Source organism: Haemaphysalis longicornis, unplaced genomic scaffold, assembly GCF_048455015.1.
Source record: "Haemaphysalis longicornis isolate Haplotype H1 unplaced genomic scaffold, Haemaphysalis longicornis Haplotype H1 scaffold_7, whole genome shotgun sequence".
In the NCBI taxonomy this organism is placed as follows: Eukaryota; Metazoa; Arthropoda; class Arachnida; order Ixodida; family Ixodidae; genus Haemaphysalis; species Haemaphysalis longicornis.
Genome location: NW_027526422.1, coordinates 102362265 through 102378988, shown reverse-complemented (window position 1 = coordinate 102378988; position 16724 = coordinate 102362265). Strand labels below are relative to the sequence as shown.

At 44.8% G+C, this 16724-nt stretch overlaps 1 protein-coding gene across 2 annotated transcripts in view; it reads left to right on the top strand.

Annotated features, from left to right (window-relative positions):
• LOC144144706 (monocarboxylate transporter 7-like) overlaps positions 1–13071 on the top strand; it is a 32028-nt gene extending 18957 nt beyond the window's left edge. The window contains exons 3-5 of one of the 2 annotated variants that reach the window (XM_077676234.1): positions 2456–2599; positions 3702–4799; positions 12726–13071. In XM_077676234.1, coding sequence (XP_077532360.1) covers positions 2456–2599; positions 3702–4799; positions 12726–12868 — 1385 coding nt within the window. In that variant the 3' untranslated portion in view covers positions 12869–13071. The remainder of the gene's footprint in view (positions 1–2455; positions 2600–3701; positions 4800–12725) is intronic. The other variant, XM_077676235.1, reaches the window with a different exon arrangement.
• The last annotated feature ends 3653 nt before the right edge of the window (positions 13072–16724 follow it).

Genomic DNA, 16724 nt, shown 5'->3' with positions numbered 1-16724 from the left:
TCCTCTGCTGGGTCCCAGGACACGCAGGGATCGCTGGGAACGAGTTGGCAGACGAGAGGGCCGCTGCTGCTGCACTCAGGAAAACTGTGGACATTACAACGATACCCTACACAGACCTCAAGCCACACATAAGACAACACCTGCGCAGAACATGGCAAACACTCTGGGATGAACAGACAGACAACAAACTACATGTAATAAAGCCACACTTGGGACGGTACACAGCTGACTCACACAACAGACACACGGAAGTCGCCTTGGGTAGGTTGCGGATAGGGCACACCCATGCAACGCACTCGTATCTGCTGACGGGATCTTCTAGACCCCAGTGCAGCAGGTGCGGAGAGGCCCTATCCGTAGTGCACATACTAATCACATGCAAGGCACTTCACACAACACGACCCAAACACTTCAGAGAACTCTACAGACAACATATCCCACTACCTCCATCGCTGTTTCTAGGTGACGATGCCATTGTTTCCGTGAAACGTGTGTTTGAGTATTTGTCAGACATTAAGTTTTTAAACCTCATTTCGTATCACACATAATCAAACTGGCCCTATACACCAGCCATCACCATTTTTTTAACTGATGTTACTATGTTCGGTTGACACGTTGTTTTTATACCTACCTTTTTGTGGTATTCAATTCTCTTCATTAAATAACTTCTTCTCTGGCGCTTCTTGACATTAGTCGGCCTTGCGCCATTAAAACCCAACCATCATCATACAAAAACAAAAGAGATGCTGTGGTGGCTGTCATAGATTCTGACCACAACTTAATAGAATGCTTGACTATTAAGAATACGAATCCCGAGGAAGCGGAGACCGCAGCAATAGCCCTTGGTTTCGCCAACGGAGAGAGACAACAGAACAGTCTGCACATAATTACGGACTCCAAGCAAGCATCTATGACTTCGTTAAAAAAAGAAAACCACGGGGGGGGGCAGCAAAAATACTGAACAAGATCAAAGGAAGACCTCATGGCACGCACAGATTGACCTGGACCCCCGGTCACGAGGGATTAGCGGGGAACGAAGCGGCTAACAGCACTGCCCTAGAATTGACGAACCGGGCGGGTGACAGCACGCCATTTTTCATCGCACTTCCCAACGGCTATGGGCAAAGACTGGAAGCACTCAGGGCAGCCAGGGCAATCTACCCGCCCCCTCACAAAAAGCTAAACGCAATGGAATCCACCTCCTGGAGGCAGATTCAAACGAATACTTAGCCGAACGTCCACAGGTATAGCCTTATTTACCCAGGAAAATAGCGATCAGTGTGTCCAACCTACGGCAGCACTCCCACACTATACCACATCACCTGGGAGTGCAACGGCAATTGGCGTGAAGACACAACACCAGAGAAAAAACTTGAGCTATGGGAGGCAGCCCTTGCCAGCTCGATCCTGGAAGGCCAGCTTCATCTAGTCAACCAGGCCCGGGAGAAGGCCAGACTTAGTGAAGTCCTGGACTAGGGACCCCACCAATCAGCGTCACCAAAAGTGTTGTTTTTCAATAAAAGTTTGTTCCTCCACATCCTCTTGCATAAAAAGATTGAAATGCTTTTTCTGCAGCGGACCCTTCTTCCGCGTTCCACCATCATTCAAAATTCCGTAGAAACTACTTCGGCATTATGCCCAATTTTGAGCCTACCAATTTGAACCGATGTTCTGAATACCTCTAGTAGACATACTGCGAGTAACATTAAAGAGATGGCGTCTCCTCTGACGCGGTTCCTTATTCGTATTTGACTCATCTCATTATGGAGGACTATGGTACTACGTGACCTATTGTAAACATTCGCTGGTATTCTTACGCAGTGCTCGCCTACACCCTCATTCCGCAATGCCTGCATGATTGCTGAGGTTTCGACCAAGTCAAATGCTTTCTCATAATGTATCAATGCTATATATTGCGGTTGAGAATACTCCGGTTGTCTCTTGGAAATCTATGGGAGAAGCCATCGCCCTGAAGTGGGCGTAGATAGGCTGATGATGCTGACGATGTGAACCGTTATATCACCATACTATTGAAAACGTTGTTAGTTACACTGCCAGCGTAACACTGCATTTTCATGACAAAGGTGCGGTTTCGCGCATTTTCTCAGTTCTTGGAAACACAGCAGTTAGAATACAAGCTTTTGCTAAAATTCTAAGGTTTGTATTGAGGTGCATGTTTTCTAGACATGCGCTTACTTATTTAACCAGTTGGGCAGCATGAGATGCGATGCTTTTCTTTTGAGAGATTTGGGCCTGCCGCAGCAGTGACCTTTGAAATATTGACATAGAACTGCCAAAGAAGCAATGACCTTGAGCAGTAGTTACACGTCCGAGCATTGTGAGTTTGTTTTAGCTTTCAAGGGTTATTTTTGTCTGCACCCTGTAAGGCCATGTGAGAGCTAATGATTTTTATAGCGCAGTCATAAAACCCGTATTTCCTGTCGATTTGACACAGGCTTGCTCGTCAGTATCCTTCAGCAGTGGGTGAAGCCTCATAGCCTTGCGGTATTTGGATCAATACTTGCCTCTGCTGGCCTAGTTGCATGTTCACTGGCTCCGAACATTACGTGGATGACGGCCGCTCTCGCCGGACTGTGTGGTACGTACGCAAAAAATGTTTCTTGTAGTTGTATTGTTTTAACGTGAAGTGTGTTGTGGTTGCAGCTAGTTGGTTTAGCAGCCATTTGGCTTTAATGGGACACGGTGGAAGAGTCAGAAACGAAAGTAATTATAAACACTGACAAGGAACTGTGCGTGGCGGAGGTATAACGTAAGAAGTCTAGAAGAGAAAATTTCAAAAGATTAGCACCCCTATGGCAGTTTGTACGTGAAGCCTCCTTGAGGTGTCATGCTACCTCCTTTTGCCCAATATGGCTTAGTGCTACTCTTTGCAATCTGTGTTGCTCCTGGATGACTGAAACTCGTGGTTTAACGGGCATTTATAGAGGACATCGCGACCATCTCTTACTGGTTAGGCCAAGCTGATGCAAAGTGGTTTGCTGAGTAGGAACAGTGGGACGGCGTAGGCCTAGATGCCTGGGAGAGGCGGGGTGGGCAACGATTATCCGAGAATACTCCGAAGGAACGAGGGGCTAGTGGTATTAGCGTGTAGGTTGTAAACAAGTAAAACATTGAATATGCACGAGCTTGTCGAAATGCGAGACGTGCGCGCGTACCCCCGCTTATTGAACAATTCGCAAAACACTTTATTTTGGAATCACTCAGTTGGCGTTCTGCGAAAAAGTACAACAGTTTCATTTTTGAACGATACAAATAAAAATGCTTACTCTAGGTTTTAAATAAAGGTCAACATTACACGCTGAGTGGGTGAGGCCTTCGGTGACTGCGCAAATATTTTGGTGAGATTTGATCTTCGAAACGAACTAAAGGGCCCTGCACTGTAAAAATGTAATTTTTTTATCCAATTGAACAAGTTGGAAATACTTAGAAAAAGCTTCTATGCAAAAGTACTTTTTTAAAGCGTGGGAATACTTACTAAAGATAGGCTTGTCAGCTGCACGATTACGCATTAGGGTGCAAAATGGTCTGTTAAATTCGCAGATGTTGTTCGTCTTAAGTGTGGCGTGGTTACTAGACGCAGCATATGCACTGAAGGGGCAAAAAAGGACGAGGAAATACTTTCAGCTTGTTCTCAGCGTTTCGTATCTGTAATTTGCTTGTGCAATGCGTCTCTTTCTCAGGAACTGGCAATGGAATCACAATGATTGCTTTATCGATGTACGTCATGCTGTACTTTGAGAAGTACCGGGCCACTGCGATTGCGTTCAAGTACGGAGGATGGGCCGTATCAGGCATTGTGGGTCCCCCTTTATTAGAGTACATTGCGCGATCACTCGGTCCTTCAGGAGCTCTGCTTCTTGGCGGTGCCTTGGGGATGCATGCATTGCCAATTGCTATGCTTGTTCGTCACCCGCGACCTGCAACAATTCCCGCTTTGTGCAGCAAGAAGCCGCCAAAGACAGACGCATGTCAGGCTACGAACTCCTCTACACCTGTTTTTTCAGTGGCCGGAAGCTTGTCACCTCCTGGGAGTCAGCTCCCGATCGCAGTCCGCAATCGGGAAAGCAAGGAGACACAGATGCTCTATGTGAGAGAGCCAAGAACAGTATATGCTAAACACTCATTGAGCAATATCGCTCTAGAAAATAAGAAAGAGGAGACAAGGCCTACGGAAGAGCATTTGCGAAGCCGGAGTGCTGGCCAGGTGGAGAAACCTCATTGGCACGAATGCACAGAAGCGACAAGGCGAAGAAATAAAGATGAGAGGAACAAGAATAAAGAAATGAACCAGGCCCCCAGCTTTCTAACGTACTACCAAGCTCTCTTTATTAAACCGGCCTTTTACGTGTTCCTTCTGTCCTTCTCAACATTGAATTTTTCCGTTTCAATGCACGAGACGACCGTCGTGGAGTACGGACTCGACAAAGGTGCCGCAGACTTGACTGGTTCAAACCAGCTGCTTACCTACACGGCCTTGGGCCAACTTTTGGGACATGTGGTGGTGCCGTTCCTTGCGGACAAGATGTCAATCAGCCGCTGTGGGTTGATGGCCGCCAACTTCACCGTCGCGTCTCTGCTCCTGGCTCTCATTTCATCAGTAGACAACTTTCTGGCCCTTGTAGCCCTCACTTCTGTGTTGGGAATATGTGAGGGCTACCTTCTGTGCAACACAAGCGTCCTCGTCGCGGACTATCTTGGAGTCGAGCGTCTGGGACCGTTCTTCGGTTTGCAGGGTTTGTGCATGATTCCCACTTTCCTGGGAGCGCCATCAATGTTAGGTGAGACATGTTCTTCCTTTGTAGCGGATAATAGGAAAAAATTGAACTTTTATGATGTTGACTAAGTAAAAATGATTTTTTTTTTGTAAAAGAGCGGGAGCGCGTCTTCTAGGTAATGCATGTGCAACCAAGGGTATTCAGTTCTTTTGATGACAGTATAGCTAAATTATTTTAACTGAATCTCGTCTCTCTATCACGCACAAGACAATCAGAAAGGGGGAGAAACTGTATTCATGCGAAGTGAAACGGCGCTTCTCACAGAGAGGAAGCTTCACTTTGCACATCAAGCTGCAGTAACAGCTACGCGCTGTCGTGCCAGTAGAAAAATTGGTATAATTCATACTACCCGCAAAACGGGTAAATAAACGCAAACGAGTTTTTACCAATTTTGTAGTTTTAGTGTAAACGTGGTAAATGCTCCTTAGACATTTGTAAACGTAGCGCATACAGTTAAACCTTCATGCGACGAACCTCTATGTAACGAATTCCTGGATCTATCGAAGTTTTTCAATTCCCCATTGTGCGGCCCCTTTGAAGACCATGTGTATGGGACCTCTATTTAACGAATGCGTGGCGAGGGTTAAACTTGATGTAACGAACTCGCTAAGCTGACCAGTCATTGTTTTCAACCCTTTTCTGTGAAGAACCGGCTGGAGATAGACAGTTGAGTCATTGTTTTGCGCATTTCCTTGAAACATTGGCTGCAGAAATGCACTAACTTGATACTTTCGACCCCGCCGCAAAATACCGTGCGTTTCCACGCGTGAGCGCGGTGTTGGTTAGGCACTATGCCCAACTGTTTGCGGGTAGTCGGGCATTTTCACTGCTATCTCTGGTGTCCCTTCGTCGATGATGACTTCTGCCGCGAGAAAATGAAACGTTTTGCCTTGTCAAGACAAACTCGCCATTTTAAATGCCGTTTCCACCGGCTAGGAAGGAAAAAACGTGGCCAACGATACAGTATTCCGCTAGCACCATCTCGCCAATTTTAGGTGAATAAAAGAGCCTCAAGTTCTACAAATTCATTGAAAGTCACCTTTTTAGCACAATTTCGGTCCTTGAAATGCGTTAAGGCACTGAAAAGTGTCAAGAGGCAAAAGTGATGCTTAAACTTGTGAACACGGGAGTAAGTGACCTTGCTTCCGTCCAGTGCTGTGTAGTGACTAAGCCATCGGAAAATCAGTAGTCGCAAATAACGCAGGTTTTGACTGTGAAATAAATACTTTAAGTGTGCGTTCTCCGCCACTGATGTCTATCGTTTCTCTTTCGTTTGTTTTTAACTCACGTGAGCCTAAACTCGAAAACTGCATGTAACGAAAACCTGGATGTAATAAATATTTGGGAATTTTTGGCAAAATTCGTTATGTCCAGGTTTAACTGTATTACCCAAAGCCATGTTGACATGGGAGAAGGCCTCGGAGATAATAAGCACTTTTGGAAACAAACAAAGTCTTTCAGAGATAAACTCGGCTCCAAATTTTTCCAATAGCTCAATTGTGTCCGGTGCCTGTAGGAGTTTTAGGGAATACACTTCGCGGCAAAGCAATATTACTGGCATTTGTGTCGCCCCTTCCTATGACTCCAGTCTCCACGTCCGTTCTCGAAATGGTCTGTGACAGGATTTCACTCTTGGAAAAGCAACTTTGAAAATAAAGCTTATTGTGCTGACGCAGTCAGCAAATTTCAATTATAAGAGTGCTATAAACGAACTTTGAAACTCTGTGTCTGCAGCCAAGATGAGGGATTTGGTGCAACCGCTAAGTCGGTATCACTCTGCCATTGTAGTGAATTTAAGAAATGTCACGTGCCCAAAATGCAGCTCTTTTTGAGTTGGTTTAGCAGAAAAACTTTAAGCCTTTCTGAGAAACTCGTACGGGTTCGTCGTATCAGCAAGAAGCAGCTGAATATTTAAAACCCCAATTTGTCGCAACATTCTAGCTTTTCCGACTCGTTTTACAGAGTTTGTTTACATCAACCCATATAAAGCTCGTTCACATTGAAAAAAAAAATGTTTTTCCCGATATCTGAACTATAAAGCCAGCAGGTGGGCTTAACGTTAATAATATGTGTTTGGCCCCTTCATATTGCTAATTCTGACGTGTAAAAGAATACTACGGTACCTTCTAGAGCCTTCTTGGGGCAAAATCGCCTGAATTCGAATGCATTTGCTGTCTCACTTCGCGAAAATGCGGCGTTGTGCTGTACATACAATTGTCGACACCGGAATAAGTAACCCTCAGAAAGTGCCGCAATTTGTGACAATGTACAAAAGTAAATTAGTTTCTCTAACTTAAGTCGATTAGTCTGAAATATGGGCAAGGTACTGCCGCTGTAGGAAATAGTAAACAAAAAAGCGCCAGCATTTGTGTGAAAGTACATATGTAACTTAATTGCTGCAAAGAAAATGGAATAGTTCGGCTGGAACATCGAGCAGGTTATAGTTCCTATGTGGATCGAGCCCGGCTCTCCAGAGTGAGAGCCACGAACGTTACCAGCAAATTTCATCAACACGTTGTCAGCTGCTGAGGAACGGTTAGCCTTAAACCTGCGCCGCTGACGCATAATCGCGTGCAGGGTGGACGTCAGGGCATGTGAATTGAACGCGCACGCTCCAGCCACCGCGAACTGCAATTCTGGAAAAGCTGCGGGATGAAGAGAACCCAGCGTACCCGTTGAAGAAATCAGCGCCTAACGAAGAAGAAATGAAAGCAAATGAACCGATCCGGACGGGATGTCGCAGTAAATCTCTGATAAGCATCGCTTGGAGAAGCTCCAACGCTTTTGCAGAAAAAGCACGTAATTTCAGTTAGCGCCCTAGTAAATGTTCCGTCTTTGTATGGGAAAGGTTTGTCATCATGAGCCGATTTAACACCTAAACGGGTCGGAAAACCATCAGAAAGGTTCAAATCGCTGCCAAATCAAGATTCGCCCCATACGGACTGGTTAAGCGGAAACGCTCAAAGTTATATTTGGACCTTTGTGCGCGCTAAAGATGACGAAAGAAGTACTTGGATAACTCAATGTGCTTAGGAGATACAAAGCATTTCGCTAAAATGCAATTTAGGCCTTTTTCTCTCATACGGGTGTTAGTTTTGAAAATGTACCCTTTGTGAGGCCCAACGCACAGACAAAAGTATTCACCGACAATTTCAAGCCACTGGGAACAGTGATCGGTCAGTCGGTTGGTCGGTTGGTTGGTCGGTCAGTCAGACGGCCTGCTACTCTTCATCAGAGATATTGTTTTGAATAGAACTGCAGCAGACTCGTAAGCACTCAAGCTCGGATAATTCAAACTTTCGGTTACAGCGAACAAATTTTGAGATTTCGGTTCGCCTGTCAAGTTATCAATGTATTTTAAAGGCGCGGATTCATAATGCTTCATTGCGCAAATGCGGTTAATGCGCACATTTTGCTTATCCTTGAGGGAACACATATGCAGTATTTGCCGCTTGTAGATGCGTATGTGCACCCTGTTATCACAAACAGCCATGAATTAAACCGATTAGCCACATACACCTGTCAAGGCGAAACCTCGTGTGTCAAAAATACCGTGCTTATTCAGGGACGAAGAAAAAAGCACGACGGCAGGCGGGGCAGGCGCGGCACGCTCAGAAATCACACGCGTGATCCACGGCAACCTCCGCACGTACCGAAAGACGTGACCTGCGTCCTTAGAGTATATGGATCCGCAAGTTCGTGACCACTTCAGAAAACGTTCGCTGTGCACTGCTTCCCATTGCTGGAATTTAAAATATTGTTTTAAATTCTCATGCAAAGCCAAAGACGTCATCTATAGTTGGTTTTTTTTCAAGCTGTGAATACTCCTTCATTATTGTACGTGTATGAATGTTGTCTTAATTAATGGATATGAATATTTCAATACAATACAAATTAATATGTTGTCCCGAGTCATATCTGCGATAATTCCTGATAATTCAAACGATCATTCAAACAAAATTCTGGGGTCCCTTGGAGATTGAATTATCGTAATTCTACTGCATATAATTTGTTGGATTCTGATTACATCACAAGACCAATTTAACCTTTTTGTACGTAAAGCCGAGAAACCTTATTTAACGATGTGGTTACAAAATGCGATACGAAGTTGCTGCCGTAGATTCCTATTAGTCCAGAAACCAAAAAATTAGTTTTATTTTTTGTAAATTTTATCTTGAGTGTACGAAGATTACTTCCACAAAAACATGTCGCCATCGTGGGCAATTAAGAGTACATATAAAAACCTTACACCAGGGTTTATAAGTAAAAATTCCTAGCTCGCATATACATTTCTGTAAAACGCAATAGTTTTGGTTTTCGTGTTTGTATATTGCACGATGCGTTATTTTGAATCGAAATCAGTTTGTTGAGTAGGTTGTCACCTCAAAAAATCTCCTTGTCAACACCCCTCCAAAGGGATGTTAAGCGCGTGACAGAAGCCAACCTTGCGGGATTCATGTATGTTTCAGAAATAAAAGGCCTGGACGCCTAATACATCATCGCGTTTCTTTCTCAGCTTCGCTTATCCAGCATAATGACGTCAGTAATTGCCTAATTGCAAAACGCGATTCCGCACAGTTCTTCTTCGATGTTCTTTATTATAGTATCTGTACCATGTGACTGAGACACGCTCGTTGATTTTTTGTTTTAAGGTCAGGTGGCTGCAATAGTACGGCGTATTTTGGGTTGGGAAAATAAGAGATTCTAATAATATTAACCTGATGCATATCTTTTGAATATATACAAAAAATAAAATTGTTCCACAAATGTTCTAGAACCATCGCGGTATATCGAGAACGCAAGTGTCGCAATACGAACTCGCCCAGATTTCCATCCTGTTGCTGTACCACAAATATAAATATATATATATATATATATATATACAGAGAGATAGGTCAGCAGTCTACAACGCCAAAGGAGGCAAAGGGGTGTGGTTAGGCTCTTTTCTTTATCACTACGGTTAATTAAGTAAACATTTTTTTTTAAATTATACAGAAGAAAGAAAGAAAGAAAAACACGCCCCCAGAGTGGGGACTGAACCCACGCCTTTCGATTACATGTCGAATGCCTTACCAATTCGGCTATCTGGGCGACTGTGTTCTCCTTCACTTTCTGGGCTATTTATATTTACTAGAAGTGTATCTGACGCTTGAGGGTGGTAGCCAGCGCCACTCTGACTAGACGGGGAGAAGGGGACCTTCTTTTTAACCCCCGGGGCGTGACTCGAACGTCTACAGCCTGTCATGAGCGGGTTACTGGCGGGAAGCCCTCTCATGCTACCTAGGCATCAAGGCTGCCAGAACCGAGACCCTCGCTAGGCTTTCGCAGAATAATAGAGTAAGGAAATGAGGGGCTCGTTGAGGGAATACAGAGAGATAGGTCAGCAGTCTACAACGCCAAAGGAGGCATAGGGGTGTGGTTAGGCTCTTTTCTTTATCACTACGGTTAATTAAGTAAACATTTTTTTAAATTATACAGAAGAAAGAAAGAAAAACACGCGCCCAGAGTGGGGACCGAACCCACGCCTTTCGATTACATGTCGAATGCCTTACCAATTCGGCTATCTGGGCGACTGTGTTCTCCTTCACTTTCTGGGCTATTTATATTTACTAGAAGTGTATCTGACGCTTGAGGGTGGTAGCCAGCGCCACTCTGACTAGACGGGGAGAAGAGGACCTTCTTTTTAACCCCCGGGGCGTGACTCGAACGTCTACAGCCTGTCATGAGCGGGTTACTGGCGGGAAGCCCTCTTATGCTACCTAGGCATCAAGGCTGCCAGAACCGAGACCCTCGCTAGGCTTTCGCAGAATAATAGAGTAAGGAAATGAGGGGCTCGTTGAGGGAATACAGAGAGATAGGTCAGCAGTCTACAACGCCAAAGGAGGCATAGGGGTGTGGTTAGGCTCTTTTCTTTATCACTACGGTTAATTAAGTAAACATTTTTTTTAAATTATACAGAAGAAAGAAAGAAAGAAAAACACGCGCCCAGAGTGGGGACCGAACCCACGCCTTTCGATTACATGTCGAATGCCTTACCAATTCGGCTATCTGGGCGACTGTGTTCTCCTTCACTTTCTGGGCTATTTATATTTACTAGAAGTGTATCTGACGCTTGAGGGTGGTAGCCAGCGCCACTCTGACTAGACGGGGAGAAGGGGACCTTCTTTTTAACCCCCGGGGCGTGACTCGAACGTCTACAGCCTGTCATGAGCGGGTTACTGGCGGGAAGCCCTCTTATGCTGACCTATCTCTCTGACTGCTGACCTATCTCTGCTGACCTATCTCTCTGTATTCCCTCAACGAGCCCCTCATTTCCTTACTCTATCATTCTGCGAAAGCCTAGCGAGGGTCTCGGTTCTGGCAGCCTTGATGCCTAGGTAGCATAAGAGGGCTTCCCGCCAGTAACCCGCTCATGACAGGCTGTAGACGTTCGAGTCACGCCCCGGGGGTTAAAAAGAAGGTCCCCTTCTCCCCGTCTAGTCAGAGTGGCGCTGGCTACCACCCTCAAGCGTCAGATACACTTCTAGTAAATATAAATAGCCCAGAAAGTGAAGGAGAAAACAGTCGCCCTGATAGCCGAATTGGTAAGGCATTCGACATGTAATCGAAAGGCGTGGGTTCGGTCCCCACTCTGGGCGCGTGTTTTTCTTTCTTTCTTTCTTCTGTATAATTTTAAAAAATGTTTACTTAATTAACCGTAGTGATGAAGAAAAGAGCCTAACCACACCCCTATGCCTCCTTTGACGTTGTAGACTGCTGACCTATCTCTCTGTATTCCCTCAACGAGCCCCTCATTTCCTTACTCTCTCTATATATATATATATATATATATATATATATATATGCATTTATATCGCTTCTTTCCCTATAACAAAAATTATTGCAATTTCTGGTTTCCCGAGAGAGCACCCATGTAATGCAATGCTTCATTTGTGCAATACTGTACAAAAATTGAAGGTGGCTACTTCATTATTAAGCTGCATGGGATAACTCAAGCTAAATTATTACATATAATAAATCAGCAACAGGTCTATATTCTAGCTACCAAATAATGAAGCGGAAGCGAAGTAATATGGAATTCGTAGTACGTATTTTGATGTGTGATTCAGGACTACCAGTTGTTTTTTTAACAGTACGCTATCCCTGATAAAATAAGTTTGCTTGCAGACATTGTTGGCAAGCACAGTTATTAAGTGAAATTCGGCAGTTACATAAAGTTCAGCGGAGCGTTGTGTTTTCAATGTCTAACGTGTTCAAATTAACCATGACCCAGTCGTGCATGAGATTATTATTTATTGTAGCGAATTTATTGTCAGAGTAGACAGAGAATTCCTTATTTGTATGCGATTGGGAGTATTCCTTATAGAATAAAATTTTGTCAAGTGATGAATGTCGTTTGTTTTCACAAATGACGACTACATTTAGCGAATTCACATATACTTACAATTCATTTTAGAGTTCTTTATTTTTCACTTATAGAAATTCCACGCTGTACAGCTCTGTAAAGTTGTGTTATTTTATGCTAAACAAATCCTGGCAATCAGAGGCTTTTGGCTTAATAAACGGATCAATTCAACCTGCGTTTAATAATAATATCAGCGACCGCAATTTTGCCAACATTTCTTATTTTAGGCATTGCCGGCATCCCTGTAGCGTTACAGATATAACCATGTACCGGACACATAATAAAAGCATTCCCCGAGGCAATATGGGCTACAGAAGTGACAGAATACTTTCACTGAAAAAAGGCTTAACTTAAACACGAATAAAATAGATAGGATGCACTCTACCACAAAATGTCATCCTATTGAAAGTGGGGACGGGCACTGATCCTGCGTCATCAAAGATGCAAGAGGAACAATCGGAACTGGAATATGCGCTGTTGAACTTCACGTTTTACATATTCTTTCTTATTCCCTTTTCGTGCAGGCTTCTTCAGGGACACAGTTGGCGGCTCCTATGATCACTTCTATTGGCTTCTGGCAGCCATGAACCTTTCGGCTGCCACACTTACATGCGGTCTCTGCATTTACAACCGACTCCGTCACAAGGCATGGAATGTACTGCCATGAGCGGAAGTTTACGTACCACAAAAATGACAATTTCGGGTAATTTTACTTGTTGAAGGAGTGCACCATCTGCGGAATGAATGTGAGATGTTGTATACTTACTGAAGTATTAAAAATACCGCACATATTGCCCTGTGTGGCCGCGCGGCAGAGAAATAAGCTAAAATTGCAACTTTCGTGGTTCATAAGCACTTGCTGTACAGGGTACATCACAGGAGACACAAATGGGCTTCGCTTTGGATAATACATTTTAACACTTGAAATGCAACACTCCTTGGAAGAACGGGTTTTATATTAGAACCAATAAGACAGCCGATAAACTGAATGTATTTCTAGTAAAAAGGGTAAGTGAATGACTCGATGCCCTCTTCGTGCTGGCAGTGGGCAATTTAGCGGCAGTATTTCACATTGTGATTATTAGTACCGCGCTTAGAGTAGCGGGCTTTGGCTTATGTTTAACAAACGAGCTACGCCCATGCGCCTTTCAGGGAGTGGCAACAATGACCGCGATAGCGCCTCACTGGTCTACAATGTTCTTTGTGCTTGTTTCTACCATGATAGGTTCTACATTTTCGTAATGCTAGCAAAACCGCCTAATTCAGCTGAGCACGTTCAACAAACGCGTCTCAGTAAACGCCTGCAAACCGGCCAAAACATCCTAAAATAGCCAACGTTTTCGCTCGTGAGCTGCACTGGCCGAGGTTGAGCAGTTTCGCGTGGCTTCTGGAGAACCATACTCCGTATGCGCGCGGAGCAGTGGCGTCTCACGGCGCACAGCTGGCGCGCCGGAGCTGCCGCCATCGCTACACTCTTAGGCAAAAAGGACTAAAAGTTCGTCCTTTCGGGGACTAACGGCTTCTGCCACAATCATTAGTCTCATTGGGGACTAACTGCGAGGGGACGAATGGTTAGTCCCCCACCCGGATGGTCTGTTACGATACTCCCCCAGGACGAACTGCGTAGAGTGCAGAAAAAAAAACAATCTGGCACCGGCAGGGATCGAACCCCTGACGCCCGGAAATGTACATAAAGAACCCGACTCGCTATCCGCTGGACCATTTTTTTTTCCAAACAAGCACCGCTTTTACAAACATAAACATCAGTGTTACAACAAACCCATACTAAAACATAAAATTGCTGCTCCCGCTCTGGGATACAGCGCTGGTGGCTAAAATATTATCTTTGTTAGCCTTTCCACTTGTGACAGCCATTCCGGAACACTTTGTTGTGCCTTTTTCAATTCAACAAACGAAACAATAGCCTCCTGAAAATACTCTCTGACTGGGCGCGCGTCAATGTCCGAGTGACGGACTGCCAGCCGGCACCTCCATATGCTGTGCAGGCCCAATAACATTATTAGATCTAACGGTACACCCTCCTCATCATGTTCAACGGACAAATACCGGATGCCATGGGCATCGACTGGCAGATCTTTTTTCAACGTACGCTGCAGCACATCCCAGAAGAATACACCATCCCAACAGTCGATGAAGACATGTTCAATGGTTTCCGGTTTCTTGCACAACCAACAATGTTCCCCCCATGGTATAAAGAGGCCCTTTTCTTGCATCCATGTCTTGACAAGGAGTGTTCCGGTATGTAATTTAAAGAAAATCGTTTTAATTCATGGTGCAACTGGCATTTTCTTGACCCGCTTTAACACATCTCGACCAGGGCCTGCTGAGTACGTTATTCTGTACAACGGAACCGGGAGAACTGTATCACAAAGATCACCATACAGTCGCTTTCTGGACCACGCCGCCGGGTGATAGCTGCGGTAGATAATATTCAACAGATTCATTCTCTCTCTCTCTCTCTCGGGTGCCCGAATTTCTATCTGTGCAAGCGAACGTGACCGCGTTTTGCGCCTTGCGCTTAGCGCTTTGCTAGGTTTAGGGACTATTGCTCCGTTCGATTCGAAGTAGCGCCTCACAACCATAGTTTTTCTCGTAAATAACAATCAACTCGTCGTCGCCTAGTTGAGATAGGTAGCAGGGCGATTGGATGACTCATTTGTTTCCGCACAAATTAGCACAAGCTAAGTACTTTCTTAGTGTTCGATACATATGTTAAGTACTCTATGTAACGTATGTGAAAGGTGTCGTCTGTGTGAGTGTCAGAATAAGGAAACATGCCATATTTTCCTGCATCGGCGAAAGCGAATTAGGTGTCGCTTAGCCTGAATTCTTCAAATTCGCGTCGCTAGACGATTGCGACTGGGAAATGCAAACGGGGTTTACAGCAATTGCAGCATTGTCATAGCTTTGGTGCCCAAGGCAATTATGTACCGATTGTGAAAGATAACTTCGAGACGCTTACCTGTAGCGAGCATTTTTGTTTTGCAGTTGTCATCAGCAACATGCGTTTTTCTAGTCTGTTAAAATATACATATTCATTAGGCTCAGGAATCCACTTTTGCTATAGACACTAATTTTTGCGTTACTGTTAAGGCGCTTGAAAGCTTTCATTCGCCGTTATTACCTCGCACGAATCGTATGCAACACAGCGTATCAACATAACCTCGCCGAGAAGCGTATGGCAATCGCGCTTCGCCGCTCCTTGCCATTACCCGCCGCTCTACTACCCTTGGCGATTTTCTTATAACTAACATCAATATTTTCTCCCGTGGCACCATCTAAAGTACCCAGTGACTGCAATGGCTTGTGTTTTGGAAATATAAAAGTGTTCGCAGACATATGGGCGAAAGGGCAACGACGACGCCATTAGGGGATTAACGACGCAGCAAAGAGACTAACTGCATGCGTTTCGGCTTCCTGTTACTCCTTATAGATCGGCGGGGACGAACAGTTAGTCCGCATTTATGCACACGGCACGTACTCTGCCGCAGGTACTCCCCTTGAAGACGAATGGTCGCCCGCGAAGACTAACGGCTGTATTTTAGTCCCTATTTTAGTCCTTTTTGCCTAAGAGTGTACTCGATTGGATTGGATTGGATCAGATCGAATTAGATTGAATTGAATTAAATTTTATTGGATTGGATTGGATTGGATTGGAAATCGTTTTAGCAGCAGTAAGCATGATAATCAGCTAATCCTAGTCAACCAGAAAACCTAAGAATAACCAGCCTAACCTTAGCTCACGCTACGTATATCCTGGCATAGCCGAGATACGCCAATGTTAATTTTTCTATTCTTGTGCGTCCGAACATATTGCAGTGCAGCTTTTCAACAGAGGTGCTGTTTAAGCTCGAGTTTCATCCGCCCTGGCGTCGCTCCGAAGTCGGCGCACCATGTGTAAAGGAGGAAAATGCCAGGCCAGTATCTTTGAGAAAAATTGTCGAGGAAGCAAGAACCCGACGAGCTCGTGTGGGTAGTGCGCGCCCCAAAGAAGAAACGCTTCTCGTGGACGGAATCGAACTTACCCACCCGCGCTAGACAACCAGCGTCTACTCGATTGCTCTAAGAACACGGTTTGGCTGCTCATTATTTCATTTGTGGTCGTAGCGCGGGCTTTGTCTTTGGATTTTGTTTGAGTTCAACCGGATAGAAGTTTGGACGGGAAGGCGTGTGTCGGGGATTGGCTGCGCCTAATGAGGACGTCTGCTCTTATGTGCGGGTGTTCATATAGTTGAGGGAGACGGCGCGCGTGGTGCCATAAGTGTGTGGTCTACTGACAAGATAGCCAGAACTAAAAAAAAGCCAAGGTTAAGCTAGTGAAAACCACCAGCCCGGCGGTTTTCTGTATCGTCCGTCTTCGCATTTTAATAGCGAAGGTGGCAGATTTGGTCATCTTCCGTCACTGCCTCCTTAAAGACACTGCCCCAATGTTTGCGGCTCTTTTTTGAAATGTGAATTGCTGTGAGACCATACCTTTAGAGCGCATCTATAGTGCCTAAAGT